Source organism: Rhincodon typus, chromosome 2 (assembly GCF_021869965.1).
Source record: "Rhincodon typus isolate 14 chromosome 2, sRhiTyp1.1, whole genome shotgun sequence".
Classification (NCBI taxonomy): Eukaryota; Metazoa; Chordata; class Chondrichthyes; order Orectolobiformes; family Rhincodontidae; genus Rhincodon; species Rhincodon typus.
Window position 1 is genome coordinate 63,850,696 of NC_063333.1, and position 19,746 is coordinate 63,870,441.

General features: G+C 40.7%; 1 protein-coding gene across 1 annotated transcript in view; it reads right to left on the reverse strand.

Moving 5' to 3' along the window:
- The window catches only part of LOC109912449 (ATP-binding cassette sub-family A member 13-like), a 268,159-nt gene that overhangs the window by 162,628 nt on the left and 85,785 nt on the right, over window positions 1–19,746 (reverse strand). The window contains exon 17 of the mRNA XM_048608185.1: window positions 1,816–7,896. Coding sequence (XP_048464142.1) covers window positions 1,816–7,896 — 6,081 coding nt within the window. The remainder of the gene's footprint in view (window positions 1–1,815; window positions 7,897–19,746) is intronic.

Below are 19,746 nucleotides of genomic sequence, written 5' to 3' on the forward strand. Positions count from 1 at the left end.
CTCCCCCATTTCTGAAGAAGGGTCTAGGCCCGAAACGTCAGCTTTCCTGCTCCTCTGATGCTGCTTGGCCTGCTGTGTTCATCCAGCTCTACACCTTGTTATCTCAGATTCTCAGCATCTGCAGTTCCTACTATCACTTGCAAAGCTACTGAGCAGAACCCCCAATTGGTCTAGATTGATTGACTTGTAAAAACGTTACTCATTTAAGTCAGTCACCCTCCTGACATAAATGGCTCTTTCTAGATTATTGCACAGGTCATTTCTTAATTGGTATTTTACTGATATCTTTATATATTCTGAACAAAAATGCAAATGATAATTAATGTATTGCCTTTGCTTTGTATGTTGTGCAGGTGAAACTCTAAGAAAAGAAAGAGTGATGGTTACCTTTGATAGTTTAAAAATAATTTCTAATAATGATATAAGTAAATATCACTGGGTTTCTTCTAGTGGGTTGAAAAGTGATATTACTGTGGACTGACACAAAATAAGGACATTATTACCACTGCCAGGGTACCAGACCTGCACATTAGGTTTGGTTAAATGCCTGCTGGACATTGGCAGGTTGGGGGTCATTGTGATTGTATAGATCTCTGAATTTACATGCAGCACCACAAAGTCATATATGCCCAGACAGTGGCATTCTGCACATGGAAGACTGCTACTCAGCTGATGCTGCATGCTGACTTGCCTGCTTCTCCCAGAAAAGGGAAAATACAACATTTCCAGGTCTTTTCGAATACAGAGTAAAAGCAGTCTCTCTTCTATAACAGCTCGTAACAGCTCCAAAATCTCACATTTCCCTGGCCCTAGCTGTAAGAAGCCCGATGCAAAGTTCACGGTGATGGCCACTTTTACAGCAATTGGTAATGCCAGCTTCTCCCTGCTCTGAGGCTACAGATCTACTTGTAAGAGGTGCTAGATTCTAGACTTGATTTCAGTGTAGATTTTACTTCATTGTGATAGCATCCAGGAATGGGAGCAAGTGGAGTGAGCATTAGTATGTTCAACATAATATGTTAAGAGGGGTGTTAGATGAACCATTCAGGTGGCAATATTAGAGATGCATCAGTGTTACACACTGACGAGTGGCATGATCTGCCTACTCTGCATGCTGCTGGCACACACTCACAGCGCTGCAACCCAATGTGATATTTAATGCACCTTGATCAAAAAAGTGTGTGTGCACATTGCAAATGTCATTTTAATCTAATCACGAACACCAAATATTTGGATGCTTTGCAGTCAAATTTAACGGACTTGGTCAAACAATCAATACAGGTCTATGTTTTGCCCTTAGTAACAACACAGTCTACAGCCCTGCAGATGGATTTTATCATAATGGATAATTGTTCAGACAACCGACACTTTAGTGAAACAGAAATAACAAAAAGGAAGATTTATTGAACTGAGTTCATGCAAAGGTTCCTAAAATGGTCAGTGAATGTAACAGAGCACTGAGGAATTCACGGTTAATAACATTAGGAAGACAAGATTTGTCTTTTATAATTAGATGATTGACTTCTAACACTTGGATCTGTTTTCTAAGTCAACAGCTGAGGTGAAATTAATAAAAATATGACTATAAATATGTATTGCATAAAAATTATAAGAAACATATCATCAATTTCAACTCCCAAATTGTGTGTTATGGAAGTGCTAATTTTCAGTTAGCAAAACATGGAACTTCAACATAAGCTTTACTATCCCCCTCCACTGTTGAATTAATCAATGAAAATCATACCAAAAAACACTAAAATAAGAACTTTAATTGTACTTTACAAAATGAAACTGAACAGATATAATTTCATTTACCTTGTGTAATTGCCTGTTTCCTTGAACTCCAGAAGCAGTTTAGTAAATTTAGGAATATCAGCTACAATCTTCCAAGTAGGACCGAATACTGGCATTACCTCAAACAACTCTTCAAGCATGTTCATCAAGTTCAGTGTCACATTTAAGATTTCAGTTGAGTTAAGATTTCCATTAGTGTCAATCTCTTGGAACTCCAAGAACGCATTATTGATGATATGCACAAAATTTATAGTTGCCTGTTTGTTTTCTGGTAGTAACTCATTTAAGACCTGGATGGCCTTGTTTACCAATGTTTGATTGAATTCAGGTGAACGATCCCAATGTGAGTAAACTTCAACTATCAAATCATTTAAAAGTTGTAATGCCTTAGAGCTTTGGTAGAGGTGTTCATTCGAAATTATGGCTGTGATGTGGGGGAACAACTTTTGATAAACCTCCAGAACAGATGCTGCTGAGTCCATTTGTTCCATTAGCAGCTGTGAAACATTGCTCATTATACCGGCAGATTTTACAATTTGGTTGAGTGTTGTATTAACTATTTCTGGAAGATTTTGGTTTTTTAGCAAATGACCAATAACATTCAGTATTTTGTAATAGTTTTCATCTGTGAAGTTGGATATATATGGCATTATTTCCAGAACTTTCTCCAAATCATTTGATATTTTGTAAAATTGCAATGCGTTAAGCTCAGTGAAACCACCTGTTGTTATATTTCTCAACAAACTAATCACATTCTTTACAGCTGGCAGTAGATCTTCAATTTTAGGATTCTTTGTTATGTCATTTAATATTTTATCAATATCTGTTGACAAAACATTAATGGCATTATTATTAAGTACACCCATTAAATCATCTAACACTGAATACAGGGATTCATTCTTATGACCTGTTGTTGAAAGTAATAACTGCACAGCAGAGATCAGTGTGGAGATATGGTTCTTTGAATCTGAAGGTGACAATACGTTTTTGGTTGCATTTCTTAAATAATTAGCGAAAATTTTCAGAGTGCTGTGTGCAGTTTCTGAATTGTTGCCACTCAGCAAAAGTATTGTGTCACTTACATCAGAGAGGAAATTAATGGTTTGTTCAGCAGAAATAGTGCTTGTTAAAGTCATATTCCGAAACAGGCCAATCAGCTTCTCAGATTTTTCTCTTATTGGGACAATAGGACAATTTCGGTTGTCCTCTTTGGTGGAAGCTATGACATATGAAACGTTATTCCAAATTTCTTGCAGTTTTGTTAGCACTGGAGACTTCAAACCACATAGCCGGGATATCTGGAGCAAAAATGCATTCCATTCTTCATATTGTTGAATTGCACACCCTGTTTGCTGGATGATTTTTTTGAAAACTGTACTTCCTGAGCATTCCACTTTTGCAGCCCCTTGGACAACTCCTGCAAAGAGCTGCTTAATATCAACTGCCAGATTAAAAACAGTACTAAGACTTTGATTTGCCTTGAAGTCACAAGCTTTTAAAAAGAGACCATCATCATCATCGGCTGTTTCTTCTGATAGCAGCTTGCAAACAGCTATGGGCAAACACTGTGATAACTGTGAGGAATTAGCAATGTTAGAAATCGCCTGCAACAGTCTAATAATCTTCTCATTAAGTTGAGTGTAGTTTCCAGTCTGATTTCCTTGACTGAACTCTAATCCCATTGTCTGATGAGCTAGTCCAAACAAGTAAAGTGCATTCAATGCTTGACTCACATTCATGGTGGAAAGACTCTTTACTAGGGTAATTCCATCTTGAATTAGAGTTTGTGGAAAATGTTCATTTCCAACCTCCGATAAAATTACCTTGAAGGAGCGTAGAATCTCAGTCATGTTTTGAAAATCTGGCACATGTTTTAAAACCTTAGTCACTTTTGTCAAAATAGTTAACATGGCATGTGAATCCCCACTGCCATTCAGTTCTTTAAAGAACCTTGCAAGGTCACTGTTCATTTGCTCCAAGTGGGCATTTATGGAATATACATCTTTGATTGATGTCAGGCTGGTTGTAAGATTGTAAATTATATAGGCCATATTTTCTGTCAAGTTGATTTGACCTTGATGAAAATTTGTGAAATGCTGAACAAGATCACCCAGTAGTATGGAAAACATCCTGTGTATAAGTTTATCATTGAAAAGAGAAGTCCAAGGGACAACAAACAACTCAGTTGGTTCAACGGACTTGATTCTCATTAGGCTGTTACGAAGTAATTGGATGAACATTTCAGCACCATCACTGGCAGACATAGATGGTAATGATACCTTATTCAAAAATTTCACATATTCTCTTAAAAGTTGTGCAGTTTCAATTATTGCATCAAGCTGAAGTGGATCCTGCAAAGTGCCATTATCATGTCTTGAGTTATAAGTTAATGTGACATTTCCAACAAAGGCTATGAGTTCATTTAGGCTGTACACAGCTTGTTTGTTACTTGAGCCACTGTGGACTGTGGCATTAAGCAAGTTCTGAAGATCTGTTTTCAACAATTGCAGTTCATTGTGAATTGCAGTTATTGAGTTTACATGTTGCAAAACAAAGAATGTAATGTTGAGTACAGAGTCAGTTTCCAAGTCTTGGGTGTGGCTTCTGTTTAGAAATGGAAGAAAGAATCGTAGTACTTCACCAAAACCTTTAAGCTCTTCTGTTGTTTCCTGAGGTATCTCAATCAGCTCAAGCGCCTTAGAAAATGCGTCTAAGTACAATAGCAACTGCTGAAAGTAACCACCTGGATTTGTCTCCAGTTTGAAATGCTCAGTTAGATCATCAATCATTTTGAGCACTTTCACGACAGAAGTGTAATTGGGACTTTTCAACACTGTTGCTAAATTTGAACTTTCATTCTTCAATAAAATTAGAGCGTGCACAGCTGCTTTTGTGTCATTGCGAACTTTTATTGTTTCCGACACAATGTGAAAAAGACGAGAGGCTGATTGTGCAAACTCTAAGAATTGTTCAATGCCACTGGTTCCACCACTGTTCCCAATTTGCTGTAATGTCTTCAGAAAAGCACTGGAAAAGTTCATAACATCTATCGCACATTCAATCTCTGACAGTGGAAGTCCCTCCAAACCATTTATAAATGCATTCAGTTGTTCTTCTACAATTGAGTTGTTGTTGAATGTTATGTTGTTAATATATTCAATTAGCAAATGAAATGATTCACTTGACTCTATCATTATTAGATGAGGCTTACATTTTGATTTATGAAATTCATCTAATTCTTCTGCAAACTGTACAATTTGAGAAAACAGTTGTCTCAACCTGATGTTCTGAATGTTCATGTCCTGTTCTGAACATTTATTTGAACTCAGGCAACTAAAACCTGTAGCTTTGCTAAGTAAAGTACTCATGGCCTCAGTCACAGACAAATTGTAAGCTGTTCTCTTATTGAAATGAAGAATTATATCCAAGGTGCCAAACAACACATTTGAAATTTTCTCTGGCCTCAAATTTATAAAAGCACTTTGATTCATTTGAAGCAGTAATTTGTGAAGAAGTAGCGAAAATTGCTGAATGTTCTGATTTGAAGTTAAAATGACAGTTAGTGCTTGAATTTGTCGAGAAAGGAGTTTGGCCGAATCTACAGAATACCACTGGCTTATGTTAACATTTCCACTGACCAGTTTACTGAAATGGCCAAACAGCTCTTTTGCAGTTGCATTGTCATTGGCCATGTTTTCCAAGTGCTTCATTAACTGTTCCATTAAGTCATATGACATGTTTTCATCATTAAAAATATTGTAAGCCAATTGAATGGACATCTTCAGAGTTTGAATGCTTTTGATTTTGTAAGAACCAGAATCAGGACAAATCATTTCCAACAATTCAATAACTTCATAGTAATAAGCAATAGATGCATTTATGCCATGGAACTGTTCTGTCAGGTTTCGAACTTTGAAAATTGCTTCCTCAGTTTTTCTCATAACTTTGTCTATTTCAGATATGTTCATTCCAAAGATTGGAATGTTGCTTACGTGTGTCAGAAATGAGAGTGATGGATCAGAAAAATTGGTATGCGTCAGCACATATAGCCACTGTAGCAATTTTCCCCATTCCTTTTCCCCTGTATGTGGATTTTCAGAATGGATTAGTTGTTTAATTAATACCACCAATGTTTTGTATGGAAACTGGCCTCCATTATTCTCAGTCGTTGCCACTAAATCCAAGAATTCTTTCATATATTGCACAGAATGATCAAGATTGGCCATGTTAAAGCTGTTATTATAGAATAAAAGAATCTCCCTGAAGACCACTTTAATACTTTCCAGATCAGCATTGGAGTTTAAGTATGCAAATGTTCGCAGGATTGAATAGAGTTTTTCATGTTGAGGGTCATACAATGACCACATAGGGCGAAGGGCATCTATGATTTTAGAGAAGTTATTCAAGTTATCAAGGTTGGAATCCTGAAATAAACTAAACACGTTGTCCACAATCGTGATGAGTTGTTGAAGCATTTTGTTATCAATTGGAATAAGAAATGTATTCACTACATGATGTAAGATGATGAAGCGATCAGTGCTTAATTGGTACAAATTCTGAAGATTAAAGCCATTTGCTACTGTAATGTTCTTCAGTAAGACTTTCAATGCAGCTGTCCTGTTATCCATGATCAAATGTCTAGTACATACTGATGTTTTATTCAGTTCTTGCGACACTTCTTTCAAGCCACTATGAAAGAAGTTAGCTACTTGAATATCCAAGTTCAACTGTACTGCTATCTCTTTTATAATTTCAGTCCATGACAGAAACAAATCTGCTGTGCACGACAATGAGGATGATATTTCTTGATTTTTATCCATTAGACTGTAGATAATTTGTTCCACCAAGGCTCTGTATGGATTCTGACTGGATTGTGAATTAGAAGCAGCCTCTACTGAACGGATTTTTCTTCCAGTGTTATGTATGGAACAATATTTACTCAACCAAATATCAGAAATAGGGATGGATGAAGACTGCAATGCCTGCAACAACAAACAACTAATATTGTTTGTATTATTATGGAAAGCTTCTGCGAGTCTTACAATTGTCTCATTTATCTGTTGCAGTTCTGATCCTGTGACTCTTCCCTGTGCTTGTATCTGTGATTGCATGTAGAGATATAGATTCAATAAATTTTCAGCAAAGTCATCCTTTGACATATTGTGGAAAACAGACACAATATTTGAAATTGCATTAAAGGCCTCACTAATGTCATTGGAGCTATATTGTTCAAAAAAACTGGAAATGTCTTCAGAAATATTATTGACAGCAGTTACCAATGATGAGAGCTCAGTCACATTTGATAATTGTGAGACTGCATGAAGTATATTAAAAGCTGTCTCCAAAAGCTCTGTTTTATTTTCTGTATTAATCATTTGCAACAGCTTGAACAATGGCAGCTCCATATCTTTCAGCTGAGAAAAAGATTGAGCAGAAGAATCAATTACTGAAGCATTTTTTAAGCCATTGAGGGCATCCTCCACTGAAGAAAGTTGTTCTTGAGACAGTAAACCAAGATTATTCAAATAATACAGAAATATTTTAGCCGTGTCAACATAATCCATGTTGCCTTGGGTTGATCTTATCCATATTGTAGATGTCAAATTCCAGAAGGAATTTAGACTGTGTGTTAGATTTTCAGAAGTTTGAGGATTAAAAAGCTGTTGCAGACTGGACCACATGGCATTAAATCTGTCAACTGTACTTTTAAAGGGGTTGATGATCAGCAGATTTGGTAATTCCTTTTGTAACACGCTAAGCAAAACATTCAGTACTTCCCTAAACTGTGGTGACTGTCCTTTTGACCACTGATTCATGAAAAACTTTAGTTTGTAAATTAATGAAGTGACACTACTTGTTTGAGTAAGTTGAAGTAATGCAGGAATTATCGAAGATGTTCCATTTGTTGCGCTGGCATACTTGTTCATCCACAGAGGTACATTCTCTAAAATGACTTTTGCTACAATCTGTATTCCTTGGGCAGTCTCAAAAAAATTTGCATCACTAAAATTTCCAAAACTTTGACTTATAAGCTGCATATCACTGGCACTTAGCTTAATGATATTATTCAAGTTCAACAGCTCCAGTAGTGAACTCTGAAACCTAAAAGAGAAAAATACAACAAATAAGATCTGGACAAATGAGATTTACTGTAGCTATTAACAAAAAGAACAATTATTTAAAGTAAATCGAAGATCTTCTTTTGAAATTATCAGGAAGCCACTGAGTTCATGCCGCTGGCCTCCAAACCAAAGGACTAATTTAATCATTAAACCCTTTGATAACTATTTTTATCATTTTAAAAGATATAGTCATGTCTATTTGAGTCATTGGATTCTCCTCTCACTGACAAAAAAAGAGGAACATACATTTTTAAGCATTAGTATTAAAGATGATGGCAGTTAAAATTCCTTGCATCCTACTGCCCAGCAGCTGTTGCTGGGTTACAGTGCCATGAACACAGCAGCTTGTGATATCCTATCCAAAAAACTATTTTCCATTACAGAATTATAAAACCATACACCAGAGACTAATGCCAAATGGTTTATTGTGCATGTGTCATCTCTTTTAAAAAGCTGTTCCCAGGTCGCTGCTCTATCTGACAGTGCTGCAAGAGCACTTTGTAATTTTCAATCTGAACTTGCTTTGACTATTTACTCAGGCAGTGTCATACAGTCATACAGATGTACAGCACAGAAACAGACCCTTCAGTTCAACTTGCCCATGCCATCCAGATATCCTAAATTAATCTAGTCCCATTTTCCAGCATTTGGCCCATATACCTCTAAACCCTTCCTATTCATGTACCCATTCAGATGCCTTTTAAATGTAGTAATGTTGCATTCTACACCATAAAAATTTGCCATTTTATGAAGACGTAGAATATTTGATATTCTGAGGAAAGGTCACCAGACCCGAAACATTAACTCTGATTTTTTTCTTCACAGATACTGCCGGACCTGCTCAGCTTTTCCAGCAATTTCTGTTTTTGTTCCTGATTCACAGCTTCTGCAGTTCTTTTGTTTTTTTTTATAGAATATTTGATGAACACATTTGGCTTTCACAGCATAAACCGAGGTTCAATTTAAAATTCAAGCTACTGTGGTGGTGTCTAAAAGTTGAAGTAATTCAGCAGAAAAAGGGAGTGGGCAGCTTCAGTCCTCAAAGTAAGTATCCTTTTCAGGACACTTTGTGGCAAGGAGGACTAGAAGTGAACCCCCAGTTTCTCAGAGAAGCCTTCACCCTCCTCCTTGTCAACCAGAGCCACACTCAGCTCTTACTTCTTTTTCTCTTCAGTCCTGATCCCTCATTTTATGCCTACTTGATAACCTTGCTCCCTCGCTGGCCACCATAATGGTCAATCTGTTCCCCGTAGCTCCCCACGACCATGGCTGATGGCTCTCAGTGGGCAAACACTCCTCATATATCCAGTCTTTCAATCAAGCACTAATTGTTTTTGGTTGAGGGACCCCCCTCGCTGCAGTTGATGAGATGCCCAGAGAGGTTAACCTGCCTCGCATGCCATGTGACGATAGGCATGCTTTTAGGGGGAGTACTCTGAGGCCCTTAAATAGTACTTCATTAGTCACTAAAGGGCCTCAGAAGTGGTAAAGCAGGAAGTCAAACTTCCTGCCCCAAACTTAATCCCGATGAAGACGAGAAAGTGGCAGGGTATGATGCATCACATTCCACCTAATTAAGTGTCCTTCCCATCTCTAAACTTGTCACTTCTAGTCAGGGTGGCATGGTGGCTCAACAGTTAGCACCATTACCTCACAGCACCGGGGACCTGGGTTCAATTCCAGCTTTGGGCAACTATCTGCCCATTCTGTGTGGGTTTCCTCTGGGTGCTCTGGTTTCCTCCCACAGTCCAAAGATGCGCAGGTTAGGTGGATTGGCCATGCTAAATTGCCCATATTGTCTAGGGTGGGAAATGCAGGGGTGGGTCTGGGTATGATGCCACTCAAATGGGTCAAAAAGATTGTCAGGGGGAAAATAGGAGTGTAGAATTGAGGTCTCAATCAGAACAACCATGATCTTATTGAATGGTGGGTCTGTTTTAAGGGCCAAATAACTTACTCCTGCTCCCAATTTATATGCTCAAATTTTCAATGGTTTTAGCTAGCAAACTCAACAATGCCATTGATTTTTATAAAGATGCAGGACCATGATAATTATCTATGTAAATAGTGCAATGAGGCAAATAGGAGTGAAGTACAAAGGTACAAGAGATTAGTGCATTACAGAAATGATAGTTGATGTCACTGACATCCTACATTCCTAGGAGTCGTATACTTTAAATCAGGACCTGATGATTACAATGGTACAAGAAGAAAGAAATTCTAGGCTTTTTTAAAAATTGCAAATAGCACGAACATTAAGTACTTAATTCTTACTAATCCCTTGTTGTATAATTTCTATAATCAAGCTAAATTGTGGAAATTTCACATGCAATATCTCAGCAGCATTCAAACAATGACAAAAGCTGTTCAATTTTTTGAGCGCAAAATGTTTGTTTTTCTTCAAAATCTAGAGAACATGCCGCAGCATAATAACATCCAACTATTTAAATTACTTGCTGTGTTATATTAACAAGTTAACACCTCTGCAAAAGCAACAACGTAGATATAAGAACATAAGAACTAGGAGCAGGAGTAGGCCATCCAGCCCCTTGAGCCTGCCCCGCCATTTAATAAGATCATGGCTGATCTTTTTGAGGCTTAACTCCACTTACCCACCCTCACATCATATCCCTTAATTCCTTTACTGTTCAAAAATTTATTTAGCTTTGTCTTAAACACATTCAGCGAGGCAGCTTCAACCGCTTCACTGGGCAGGGAATTCCACAGATTCACAACCCTTTGGGTGAAGAAGTTCCTCCTGACCTCAGTCCTACATCTGCTTCCCTTTATTTTGAAGCGATGCCTCCTAGCCTTAGTTTCACCTGCTAGTTTGAAACGACCTCCCTGCCTCCACCTTATCCCCTTCATAATCTTATATTTTTCTATAAGATCTCCCCTCATTCTTCTGAATTCCAATGAGTATAATCCCAGCCTACTCAGTCTCTCCTCATAATCCAACCCTCTCAACTCTGGAATCAACCGAGTGAATCTCCTCTGCACCTCCTCCAGTGCTAGTATATCTCTTCTCAAGTAAGGAGACCAAAACTGCACACAGTACTCCAGGTGTGGCCTCACCAGAACCCTATACAGCTGCAGCATAGACTCCCTGTTTTTAAACTCTATCCCTCTCGCAATGACAGACAAAATTCTATTTGCCTTTTTAATTACCCGCTGCACCTGCAATCCTACTTTTAGCGATTCATGCACAAGGACACCCAAGTCCCTCTGCACAGCAGCATGCTGCAATTTTTTACCATTTAAAACATAGTCCATTTTGCTGTTATTCCTACCAAAATGGATGACCTCACTTATCAACATTGTACTCCATCTGCCAGACCTTTGCCCACTCACTTAGACTATCTATATTCCTCTGCAGACTTTCAGTGTCTTCTGCACATTTTGCTCTACCACTCATCTTAGTGTCATCTGCAAATTTTGACACACCACACTTAGTCCCCAACTCCAAATCATCTATGTAAATTGTAAACAATTTAGGTCCCAACACTGATCCCGGAGGCACACCACTAGCCACTGACCACCAACCAGAAAAACACCCATTTACCCCTACTCTTTGCTTTCTACTGGTCACCCAATCCTCTCTCCATACCAATACATTACCTGTAATACCGTGCAACTTTATCTTATGTAGCAGCCTTTGGTGTGGCACCTTGTCAAATGCCTTCTGGAAATCCAGATACACCACATCCACAGGTTCCCCATTGTCCAACATGCAAGTAATGTCCTCAAAGAATTCCACCAAATTAGTTAAACATGACCTACCCTTCATGAACCCATGCTGGGTGTTCCCAATGGGACAATTTATATCCAGATGTCTTGCTACTTCTTCCTTAATGATAGATTCAAGCATTTTCCCCACTACCGAAGTTAAGCTGACTGGCCTATAGTTACCTGCTTTTTGTCTGCTTCCTTTTTTAAACAGTGGCGTCACATTGGCTGTTTTCCAATCTGCGGGAACCACCCCAGAGTCCAGTGAATTTTGGTAAATAATTACTAGTGCATTTGCTATTTCCCCCATCACCTCTTTTAGTACCCTGGGATGTATTTCATCAGGGCCAGGAGACTTGTCTACCTTTAGCCCCATTAGCTTGCCCAGCACTGAATGGCCTCCTGGACCATGGTGCCATGGTCAGTTGACTCATCCTTCCTGCAGCCCTGTTCCTCATCCATGCAGGGAGCAAGTGCCTCATACCTGTGGGACAATGTCAAGGGCTGTGACTCCTGTGGTCCTATCTGCAGGGTCCCTCTACCTGCCTCACTCACAGTCACACACTGCTGTCCCTGCCCACCAATCGAATTAACATTAGTTAATCTACCAGATGTGACTGCCTCCTGGAACACAGCATCCAGGTATCTCTCCCCCTCCTGGATGTACCGCAGCGTTTGGAGTTCGGATTCCAGCTCATCAATTTTGAGCCGGAGCTCCTCAAGCAGCCAACACTTGCTGCAGATGTGGTCACTGCTGTTCTCAATGGGATCAGCTAGCTCCCACATCATACAGCTACAACACATCACCTGACCTGCCATCTCTTAGTTAATTTTTTAAAATTAATTAGTTTTTTTTTAGTTTCGCAGTGTTCTCTCTTTAAGTGTTCTCTGCACCAGTAAGTTTACTCCGTTATATACTCAAACAGACTCCAGCTTTGCCTTCCTAACCGCTCCCAGAGGATTAGGTGTCTAGGTGACTTTAGTTATCTACCATATTTATTGGGTGAAAGATAACCGTTACCAAGCCAACCACTCGCACCCGCTCTGGGACTCCTCCTCCGCGGAACAACTGAAGGCCGCAGCACGCGAGGTAAGACTTTTATAGATAAAACTTACCTTCCCAGGCTGCCCTCACACTCTCTTCCCTATTGTGGCAGTGTAACTTCAAGACTTTGATTTCAAGATGGACAATTAGTTAAGTGGTAGCAGACAGAGAATATAAGTATTGGTATGTATTGCACTTGACAGGATGCAATTAGCAGTGACTTCTCAGGACCTATGCTTGACCATTAGTTTATCACTGTACTTATAAATGGTTTTGTTGAAGGGATAGAGGGCTGCGTATCCAAGTTTTTAAGTGAGAGTAAATTAGGCAGTTCTGAAGCAAAACCTTGCAAAAGGACAGTGATAGATGATAACGGGAAGCAGAGGAATTTAGGAGTCCATATACTGAAAGCACAAAAAGGTAGGGAGCAGCTACAGAAACTAATTAACAAGTCCACTGGAGTATTTGCCATCACCTCAGGACAGCTAGAAGACAAAGGAGTGGAAATAATTCTATTATGCAGGAAAAGCAAGTGAATTGCCATTTACCAAAGAGCTATTGTATAACTAGGGAAACTCACTTACAAGGTTAACTAGCCTCTGTAGTTGAGAAGCAGGATCTGTGAGAAACTGCTCTTGCAGAGTTATTCTTATGCTGCACATAGATTCCCTCGCTCAAGGGACAGAAACTGTGAATGAGGAAGTAGCAAGGGCAGGGCAGAGGAAAGCTGTGATGGGGGCAAAGTTGCAGAATGCTAGCTTGACAGTGGTGTCCAATGTATGGCCTGGAGTGGAACACCATGATTGATGAGTGACCGAAGGATGAACACAGTACTCAGTGAGTGACCTGGGGAGAAGTGCAGAGCTCGGTGCGTGACCCAGGGAAGAGTGCAGGGCGAGGTACAGGTGAGTACAAGGAGAATTACGCTGACTGAAATAACTCCACAGAGGCCAGTATCCCACCACTGAGTCACCCTTTATTTACATGTGGAAAGTCCTTGAGACTGATCCAGCTCCCTCAGAGCCAGCTTTCAGAGTGAACAAAACCTCTGACACTCCTGTTTATATCCGTCAGCCTGGGCTCCCTAATAGACCAGATTAACAGGTCCAATCAGGGAGCTCATATTCTATGACGTTCACCTGGCTGACCTCATTACAGTCACTACAGCAACAATTTGGTTTTTATTTAACCAATTTAGGATTATCATTCAGGCTTACAACATGGCACACTTGTGTATACTAGAAACTACCTCTACAAATATACAGAGCCCAGTTCTGTTTTTGCAGACAGAAAAAAATACGTACATCAAACCATCCACAACGTCATCACCTCAGATGACCTCCCACCCATGGCCTCCAACGTCATCGTTCCCCAACCCCGCACTGCCCGCTTCTATCTCCTTCCCAAAATCCACAAACCTGAATGCCCTGGTCGACCCATTGTCTCCGCCTGCTCCTGCCCCACCGAACTGATCTCCAACTATCTGGACTCCATTTTCTCCCCCTTGGTCCAGGAACTACCTACCTATGTCCGTGACACCACCCACGCCCTCCACCTCCTCCAGAACTTCCAATTCCCCGGTCCCCAACACCTTATCTTTACCATGGACGTCCAGTCCCTCTACACCTGCATTCCCCATACAGATGGCCTAAAGGCCCTCCGCTTCTTCCTGTCCCGCAGGCCCGACCAGTCCCCCTCCACTGACACCCTCATCCGCTTTGCCGAACTCGTCCTCATCCTCAACAACTTCTCTTTCAATTCCTCCCACTTCCTACAGACAAAGGGGGTGGCCATGGGTACCCGCATGGGCCCAAGCTATGCCTGCCTCTTTGTAGGTTACGTGGAACAATCCCTCTTCCATACGTACACTGGCCCTAAACCCCACCTCTTCCTCCGTTACATTGATGACTGTATTGGCGCCGCCTCGTGCTCCCACAAGGAGCTCGAACAGTTCATCCACTTCACCAACACCTTCCACCCCAACCTTGAGTTTACCTGGACCATCTCTAATACCTCTGTCTCCTTCCCGGACCTCTCTGTCTCCATCTCGGGCAACCACCTAGAAACCGATATCCATTTCAAGCCCACCGACTCCCACAGCTACCTAGAATATACCTCCTCCCACCCACCTTCCTGCAAAAATGCCATCCCCTATTCCCAATTCCTTCGCCTCCGCCGCATCTGCTCCCAGGATGAGGCATTCCACTCCCGTACATCTCAGCTGTCCTCATTTTTCAAGGACTGTAACTTCCCCCTCAGTGGTCGAGAACGCCCTCAACCGTGTCTCCCACATTTCCCGCAACTCATCCCTCACACCCCGTCCACACAATAAGAACCAAAAAAGAATCCCCCTCATCCCTCACGTACCACCCCACCAACCTCCGGATCCAACGCATCATCCTCCGACACTTCCGCCATCTGCAATCCGACCCCACCACCAAAGACATCTTTCCCTCCCCACCCTTATCTGCTTTCCGGAGGGACAACTCTCTCCGTGACTCCCTTGTCTGCTCCAAACTCTCCTCCAGCCCCACCACACCCGGCACTTTTCCCTGCAACCACAGGAAGTGCTACACCTGCCCCCATACCTCCTTCCTAACCCCCATCCCAGGCCCCAAGAAGACTTTCCACATCAAGCAGATGTTCACCTGCACATCTGTCAATGTGGTATACTGCATCCGCTGTACCCGTTGTGGCCTCCTCTACATTGGGGAAACCAAGCGGAGGCTCGAGAACCGCTTTGCGGAACATCTATGCTTGGTTCGCAATAAACAACTGCACCTCCCAGTCGCGAACCATTTCAACTCCCCCTCCTATTCCTCAGATGACATGTCCATCCTGGGCCTCCTGCAGTGCCACGACCATGCCACCCGAAGGTGGCAGGAACAGCAACTCATATTCCGCTTGGGAACCCTGCAGCCCAATGGTATCAATGTGGATTTCACAAGCTTCAAAATCTCCCCTCCCCCTACCACATCCCAAAAACCAGTCCAGCTTGTCCCCACCTCCCTAACCTGTTCTTCCCCCCACCTATCCCCTCCTCCCACCTCAAGCCGCACCTCCATCTCCTACCTACTAACCTCATCCCGCCCCCTTGACCTGTCCGTCCTCCCTGGACTGACCTATCCCCTCCCTAACTCCCCACCTACACTCACCTTTACTGGCTCCATCCCCGCCTCTTCGACCTGTTTGTTTCCTCTCCACCTATCCTCTCCCCTATCCATCTTCTTTCCGCCTCCCCCTCTCTCCCTATTTATTTCAGAACCCCCTTCCCCACCCCATTTCTGATGAAGGGTCTAGGCCCGAAACTTCAGCCTTTCTGTTCCCATGATGCTGCTTAGCCTGCTGTGTTCATCCAGCTCTGCACCTTGTTGTCTCATACATGTACTGTGCCTGTTTCAACTCAACAAAATTGATGAAAGTGATTCATAACTAACCAGTACATTCTCTACAGCGATCTCCTTGTCAAGCAATCAGCATTCACATACAGTATATTTGTTGATTTCCCCCTTAAATTGGTATTCTTGTTAATTGCCTTGATGTGTGGAATGAGAAAAGCTTCACCAAAGTTTTCATTTAGCAATATAGATTATTTTTGAACTGCAAAAGGGGGCTGGAAGGGGAGCATGTGGGTGGATAGTTGAGGGAAGAGAGGCATTTACAGTGCATGTATGGCTGTACTAGGTCAAACAAATTACTTTTATTTGATATTTAACCTGTGAAAATGCTTACAATTCATTCCATTCCTGACCCATTTTCACAGGTTCAAATAGGAAACCCTGTCGTAATTCATCATATGTTAAATTTAAGTTATTCAATTGTAGCTGCAGTTCAGGTTCTTCCATGGTCCCATTTTATAAAGAGATTATAGGGGATTTATTTGTCATAAATTAACAAAACATCATATTTATAGATTTGAAGATAAAAAATGCAATACTGTGTATGTCCATTTGCCATTTGTGTTATTTTACCTAAGAAAAAGTCAAAACAAAATCAATACAAATGCAGAAGATAATTTTACTTTCTGAGTGCATCATCTGATAAACAATGAGAATGAAAAAGGAACTTTTGAAAACAAAAAAGCAACCCCAAAAAATTAAAAACTAACACTCGAGAATGTCACACAGCTATCAGAAAGTGTATATATTTTAAGCCTCGCTGCTATGCATGTATATTAATTGCAAATTAATTGTTTAATTATATGCAGATGATGGATTTTAACTTATAATTCATGTGAGTCCCTATAAATAGACACAGACGAAAAGTGAGGTTATTGGGGAATTTGTATGTTTGTAATTTTGTTTTGAAAACAAATATCAAAGTGCGTGAAGATTGATTCCAATTCTATGAGACACCAACTGTCTTTCTGGTGAGCAACAGTGTAAAATTAGACCATTGATGGAATCTTGCACCCTCCCAAGAGAAATTTGGTAGTTTAGCTGTACTTGATTGAGTGGAAGAGTAGTGAACAATTAAGTCTGGGCAGGGGAGGTTGGATGGCCTGACTGCTAATTGAATTGCATAAGTAGACATTAATTTCCTTATCCTGCTGCCACGGATGTAAACCTAGTGGCAGGTGGGAGTTTGTCATGCAGGGAGGATAATGAACAATTATTTGCATGCGGGTTTCCACGAGTATCCCTTCTTCAAATGTGTAAACAAAGAACTTGCATCTGAAAGTGGGATGAGGGGACGTGGATGCCTGATAAAGCCACCAGCTAGTCTTGCCTGTTAATCCCCTTCCCATGAATCGCTCTGCAATCCCTTTCCTGCCACCACTCAACTGTGCTTTCTGCATTCCTCTTTGATCCAAGGCTTTGGGTAGTTGTGTACTACCACAGCCACTGTGTCTCCAGAGCCACTGCTGAGTGTAAAAGAACTGCCAGCCTCTGATTGATCATCAGGTCTTCCTGGACAGGAAAGCTGACAATTCCAGGTTCCTCAATCCTGATGGAAGGTCTGTCAGAGTCTGCTAAATATCTGAGTGACCAAATTATTATGGGCCTTCTTGAAAGACTATGACACTATGCCTTGCTGGCTCCACAGCTGGTAGCTGAAATCCCTGTCATCCCTACAAAATTCCAATCCCATCTGAAGTACGCAGTTTCGAGCATTCCACCTCAGGAACAAAATATTGGGACTAATACTTACGTTCACCATGTTAAGATCATGGAGCAGATTATCAACTTTGTTACAATCTGTCTAGGGATCAACAACTTCTCCTTTTACCTTTGAAGTAGATGAAACGTAAGACCCAGGGCCAAAAACCAGAAGTTGCTGGAAAAGCGCAGCATTTGTGAAGAGAAATCAGACCCTTCCTCAGTTCTGCTGAGCTTTTCCAGCAAATTCTATTTTTGTTTCTGATTTACAGCATCTTTTGGTTTTTATGTAAGATCCAGGGTCTTACTAAGAGTATAAAGCCACAGGATTCCAAGGCTTTGAATAAACAATAATAAACTTTACAAGTTAAAACAGTCACACAACCCTAGAATACATGTAGAATATGAACCGAACACCCAGAATTAATATGAGGTAAATACAGGTAATAAACTATGCTTGGACACTCGACAGGACACATCAATAGCAAATGCAATCAAGACAGACTCTATAGATTTCCCAGTAATTCCATGTAAATGTAATGACACGGTGGGTTATCAAATGTCATTAAACTTCAAAAGGGATCATAATTCTTCACTATTGTTGATGTGCCCTTGAAACCCACTCTCAAGAGCATCTTGTCTTGGACTACCTCAACAACTGCTCCCCTTCTAGTCAATCCCCTCATCATCCTGGGTTTAAGCTTCCCTGAACTCTGCAACTGCATTCCAGTGTTCATTCACAGGCATAACTCCAACTTTTCACCAACAACTGAATTCAGCAAGCTAAAACTGCCCTTGGGTTCTTCCCTTAGCTCTACTTTTACTCAGTTACATCGAGCAAATGTCGCTGGTGAGCTTTTTACCCCTACACTCAATTGCACTGAAGTATTAATGCTAGCTTCTCCCAGGCCCTTCACAGCTTCCCCCGACACAGCACCAATGACCTTTTCACTTTGTCTGCCCCCTAGAATAATTCCTGAGTCCTGACTTCAATATTGAGCTGCCTGCTCATTCCTCGAACTTGACTTTTGACAGCACCATGCCATCCAGCTGTTCTTGACTCTTCACTAAGTCTCCTACACAAACTGTATTCAGTTCACTTGCCTTCCCAGCAATACAATTAACTGCAGTACTCCTGGATTTTATATGTTCCTGTATCTCTTTCTCCATCTGCCTGTACCATTTAAAGTCCTTTTCAGAAACCAGTCCTGAATGATCCACCAAAAATCTTGCAATAAGCCTTGTCTTTATTTCTGGGCACAATTGAACACAATTGATATTTTTGCAACAGTCAAATGGAGCACATTGGAACTGAATTTACCCTGATGATTATATTCTCACAGAACGTTAGCTCTTGGCACAAGTTGCATGCAATAGGTAGTAATGATTTCTATCGCAGCCAACAATTCAAAATGGGTTTGCAGTAAATGGACAGCTAAGTTTTTTCTATCACACTACAATTTATTTTCCATTGACTTGAAATATTATGAAGATTTTTAATTTGAAACAAGTAAAAGTGACAGTAAGACTAGGAAAGAAGTCTCCTAAAATCTTTTATTCTTCAAGCTTCAGTTGAAAATAGACTGAGCACAGTTAAAATCAGTTGCAAAATCACAACATGCCTATCTTATGTTGCTAGTGTAGAGCAATTCAACACTGGTTTTGGAGGAGGGCACAGCATAGGTTCACCAGAATGTCATGTGACTTAAAGTGATTCAGTTATTTGGAAAGGCTACAAAAGCTGTGTAGTCTTCCCTGAAGTATAGATTGTGATCTAAACTATGTGATATACATATAAATTTAATATTAATTATTACAAGTTTGGGTCCTTGGATTCTGGATTGATGAGAAACATAGATTTTCCTATGTGCCTGGAGGTAATAATTAATGGATGAGTATTTCTGTAGCCATGGGTGATTTCTTTAAAAATTGGTTTTGAGGTCCAGCATTAGATTTAATT